A 5,411-nucleotide genomic window follows, 5' to 3' on the forward strand; every position below is an offset into this window, starting at 1 on the left:
ATGGAAGGACACGACTAGAAATCAGTGGTTAAGTTGTATTTACAACACTGTTCCAGAGCAGTTCAACCCAAATATTAAGATGTGTGCAGCATTTTATGGACGACTGTTTCCTGATCCTGGTAGAGTAGACTACAATGCCGGCTGTTCTGACTCACAGACTGTAAGTACGTTTTTTCTGCTTTTCAGACCGATGAGCTTTGAAAAAATCGACGCGTTTCAGAAAGGCGGGGCATAGAGGAGAAACAATAATGTACAGTATGTGGAAAATAATGTGTTTTTTGAACTTTAAACCGCATAAACACATTTCATTACACCAAATACACAAAATAAAGTTATTTTTAGCAACATCATTTGACCCCTTTAAATCTGTTTATGTTTGGACAAAATAAAACCAAATGACTTTCATAGCCAGGTGTAATATACACTTAAATATACATATTTCTTAATGTTCATTAGCCTTTTTTTGTTGTACTGTATAAGTAAATACAGTATGAGTTCAGCCAATCGCAGTCATATGTATGACTAAACTATCACTTTCATTCATTTTTCTGGTGTCGATGCAGGGATTTTGTGGGTCAGTGGGTAGATGTTTGGTTCAGACATCTGTCTTATTTTCTTATTTTAAATAGTTAACTCTTTGAAATAATATCAGATGTTACAACTGTAAGGCTGGAATACATTACATGACTTTTAAGAAGAATTTAAAGACACAAGGCATCATACACTTCTGTTGTTCTGAACACAACAAACTCACACAGAAACTTACGCCTTGTTGCTGGGAGACACATGACAAATGAAAACAATGTGTTCTAAAATTGTCTCAAAATATCAAACAGTATCAAACAGAGTCTGTGACTATCATACACTATGCAATTTCTGTGAAATCTGTCAATTCAAACTGTCCAAAATCTGCAGGCTGGCTTGTTCAGACTGCAAATCAAGGCAAAAAAAAAATTGGGCAAAGGTTGTGTAGTGTATTCCTTATATTCCGGATGTTAAAACAATTTTAACCAACTAGAAAACTATTTAATAACAGTCAACTATGTTTATTTGATGTGAAAAAAGTGGCAGGCCATTGCCACCCCTGGTCCTCCTTGCTAATAATCACGCACCTTGTCATCATCCTCACAGGTCATGACGTTGGAGAAAGGGATCTCAGCCTTGAACATCTTTCTGCAGTGCATGAGCTGCACCAGCAGGTAACAGACTGTCTTAAACTTCATCCTTTTCGCTGGCTTTATGTCTGATAGGATCAGCCCAGGAAAAATCTGCAGAGACAGAGAAAAAGAGGGGGTGGGAAGAAATGTGGAATGAGGAAAGAGAAGAGATTAACTGAATGTGAGAAAATGGCTGCGGTGACTGTTGGCTGAAAAAAAAAGAAGTGACTTAAAAAAGTGATATAAAGAAGACGCTTCTAATCCATCTGTAAAGAACTCCAGATGGACTAGGATGTTTGTAAGGCTTTTGATTGTGCATGTGTGGATCATTTTATTGCATTGCACTCATCTCTCAGATCTGGAAGATACAGTTAAGATAGAAACTCAAACCTTTAACAGAAATAGACATCTTATGGGTCTTAAGGTTATCAGACCTTAGAGAGACTTGTGTATAAACAACAATTTAAACATTTGGGATTGGTAAGATATTTTCATGTTTTTAAAAAATGTCTCTTTTCATTTATTTGATGGAAAAAAATGCATCAAAACCCTACATTTTTTAAATATTATTACAATTTTAAATATATGTTTTTCTATTTTAATATATTTTAAAATGCAATTTATTTCTGTGATATCAAAGCTGAATTTTCAGCATCATTACTTCAGTCTTCAGTGTCACATGATCCTTCAGAAATCATTCTAATACGGTGATTTGCTACTTAAGAACTGTTTATAATTATTATTATCATCAATGTTGAATATAGTTGTGTTGCTTAATATTTTTGTAAAAACCATGATATATTTTTTTCAGGATTGTTTGATGAATACAAATTTCAAAGTTCACAACAAATGTTTGTCCAGTTGCATGCTGAGAACGTCTTTAAGAATGAATACTTCCTATATTGTCCACACGAATGAATACTACTATAACTTTAGCAATAAAATAGCAATAACAAGAAGCAAATAGTTCATGGCTGTAATGTAAATATAGTCTATTGGCCATTGTAAATATAGTCTATTTAAATGCCCCACTTCCTATTTCAAAAGGAAAGACAGCTGCTCATCAACTGACTTCAGAGGTGCTTTAAAAAAGCTAAATGGGTAAATGGCTCTGTTTTGTTGTTAATAATTGTTAATCAAAAGCAGTCATTTTCTCAACCAGTAAAATTACCAAATCTTTACTGCCAATGTAGTCATGTAGGAAGAGAAACATAATACTACCCAATAATATTACTGCCTAAGTTATTCTGGAAAAAATCAAGTTTCCCTTGTACTTTATTTACAGTTTAGTTTAATAAAAAAAAAACACCACATGCCTGAAGTGAAATGCTTTACTATAGTGTGGTTTCATGTTGCGTATGATGTGATGATGGTGTGTTTGTACCTTGCGTCTGTGTGAGGGCACGATGAAGAATGTCTCGATGGCATGTTTGCTAAGGAAAGTGTGTCTCTCGTGGCCTAATCCCGGCTCTACCTCGTAATCTCCATTCAGACATTCCAGCGTTGCCCTGGTGATATGAACCTTCCTGTTGGGGGAGGGGCAAACAATCACACTCTCACCTTTCTGCTCATATAGGAAGAAATGGCATAAATATCTGAACATGTTTTTAAATGTGGTGAGTAACTGACCCAGGCAATCCTCCTGCCTCCATCATGTTAGCTAATGTCACATCATTGGACCAGACGTCATACTGCCACTTGCGGAGCCCCAGAACCCCGCACAGCACACGGCCCGTGTGCAAACCCACACGCATGTTCAGGTCCACCTCAGTCGCTTCCGCAACAGACCTGATTATATACATATATTCACAAAAAAGGTCAACTTTTCATTTTCGATATATGAGTGGTCTTTATACTGACACCTACTGGTGTGGATGAAGCATTAAAAAAAGCAGAAGTTTTCAGTTACAGATTCAGTTTTAGAAATGGGTTCTCCAAACATTTGATACTAATTTACTAATTTAGGTAATACATTTTGCCAAATTTAGGCAATATCAAAATGCTGGCAACCAATAGAGCTTTTTATAAGCCATTGATAGCCTTTGACTGGAACCTTTATTTCATGTGAATGCACATCATTTCAAACATTCATCCAACGTACAATTTATTTAAGTGCTAAATAAATAAATGTTTAAGTAAATTAACTGATTTAAAAGAAAAGGTGCAAATATCAGGAAATTGTAATTCCAAACCAGGGAACTGGAAAGGTCCTTCAAATTTCAGTTTTAATTTGAGTTATAATCTGCTGTTCAATATCTTATTGTCTAAATATTACTTGAAAATAAAATTTGCTTATAAACTATAGTGATGTCCAAGCTGTGAACAAACTGTTCTCTTTTTTATGTTGTCTGTTGTTTGATTGTTTTTTTTTTTATTATTAATTTGTTAAACCTGTTCACAAACCATTGTAAATCATTCATTAGTAGATCAAAAGATTAACAAAAGATTAAACTGATTTGAACTGATTTTATTTTTTTTTTTAAATTGCGATGAAAAGTAGCGACAGCTATTTTCTTCCATACTATGACATACATTTGAGTGAAATAGATTATGAAAAAGAAAAAAAAATGTATACATATAGGGTGGGACTTGGTTTTGTTCATCAAGTTTCGATGAGGGTTATTATAACTAAAAATAAAAATAAAAACATTCTCATTACTTAAAATATAACATTAACTGAAATAAAATAAAATAAAATCATTAAAAATGTATTTTATTTCAGCTAGTCATATTCATTTTGTTTAACTCGATGTACAAAAATACCTAAAACCTAAGTAAACATTTCTAAAAACTATATGGACATTAATGTTTAAACACACAAAAAATACTAAAAACTTTAATTAAAATTAAAATGAAAACTAAAGGCAAAAAAAAACGCAATAGTAACTCAACAACACTAAAATAACACTAAATGATTAGAGATGTCCAGCAATGCCGCCAGAAAGAAATCTGTGGTATATCACAAAAAGACTGAGTTTTGACATTTCGATAACAAAATTAAGGTCAAAAAAAACAAAAAAGGAACATATGCATGGATGAATCATATGCAATAAGTTCTATAGCAAATAGATCTTAAATGTATTTTAAATCACCACGTATAATCACCATAACAAACAAAATCACAAACAACAAGAAAGGTCCTAGAAAAATTCATTGGTGAAAACCTGTGGGAACCCTGAACACTATATTTTCCCATCTAGAAAACTAGAGTCAGGTTTTTTTGCCTCTTTTTCAAAAGCTCTTTATTCTCTCCTCATCCCTCACTATAATGCCGGATCTGATGATTGAAGAGAGAGAGAGCTTTGGCAGGAGGAATTTCTTCTCTGTTTGCTACCAGCACAAAGCAGGAGATCTACACTAATGTGAGACAGAAAGTGTGTGTGAGAGAGAGAGAGAGAGATGTCTTTCTGTGTGAGTGTGAGTTCTGGTCCGCGTATGCATGTGTGTGTGTGTGTGTGTGTGTGTGTGTGTGCATATTCTAGCACCTGTGTGAGGTGATAAGAGACTGCAGCAGTGAAAGCCGCCTTAAAATTCAGAGCAGAGAGATGAATATAGTGGAGCAGGTCTCTCACACACATACACATACACACACACAAATAAAATCACTATATAGCTTTCAAATACAGTCTGTCAGATGATTGTAGCTGCTGCTGCTGCTGGCTGGCTGGCCGGCTCAGTGACTGCTGTTAAAACAAAATGAGATTTGGCCACAAACACTCACGTGATGGTGTCGATCATGTCCAGACCCATCTCCACACAGCAGTGAGCGTGGTCCGCTTTGGGCTGGGTCAGGCCGGACACACAGTAATAACAGTCTCCCAAGATCTTAATCCTCCTGCAATGGTTTTCCTGCCAATCAGATGCATAGAAGCATGATGGGAGTTTTTAAGAGACACACAAAGCCAATAAATTGGATGTGTAGTTGAAAGCAAGTCTGATGATTAATGTCACTTATCCTCCAGGTTATACAGAATCTGATTTCTTACATATGTACGCAATTTATGAGTGACTGAAAGAATGATTATAGTACTGCTAAAACAAACTATTAGGATTTTCCCCTATTTTGACAGTTAATAAATGAGCAGATGAGAGTTTACTTACCTATCAAAATGAAGAAATATTATATACACTTCTATGTTTTTGTGCTTTGTTTTTCACTTTATTTGGAACTTGCATTCCAAGTCACAAACTGCCTATAGCAAAATTATGTATTGATAAATAGGTTTATAGTGAATTTTCAATGTGTTCTCTGTT

General features: G+C 34.7%; 1 protein-coding gene across 1 annotated transcript in view; it reads right to left on the reverse strand.

Moving 5' to 3' along the window:
* Positions 1–5,411, reverse strand: part of LOC107687179 (adenylate cyclase type 1-like) — a 49,174-nt gene that overhangs the window by 28,035 nt on the left and 15,728 nt on the right. Inside the window, exons 5-8 of the mRNA XM_016484407.1 lie at positions 4,879–5,006; positions 2,787–2,945; positions 2,542–2,683; positions 1,113–1,268 (exon numbers count right to left, since the gene is read on the reverse strand). Of these exons, the coding sequence (XP_016339893.1) occupies positions 1,113–1,268; positions 2,542–2,683; positions 2,787–2,945; positions 4,879–5,006 (585 nt within the window). The remainder of the gene's footprint in view (positions 1–1,112; positions 1,269–2,541; positions 2,684–2,786; positions 2,946–4,878; positions 5,007–5,411) is intronic.

Source organism: Sinocyclocheilus anshuiensis, unplaced genomic scaffold (genome assembly GCF_001515605.1).
Source record: "Sinocyclocheilus anshuiensis isolate Anshui unplaced genomic scaffold, SAMN03320099.WGS_v1.1 scaffold1355, whole genome shotgun sequence".
Taxonomy (NCBI): Eukaryota; Metazoa; Chordata; class Actinopteri; order Cypriniformes; family Cyprinidae; genus Sinocyclocheilus; species Sinocyclocheilus anshuiensis.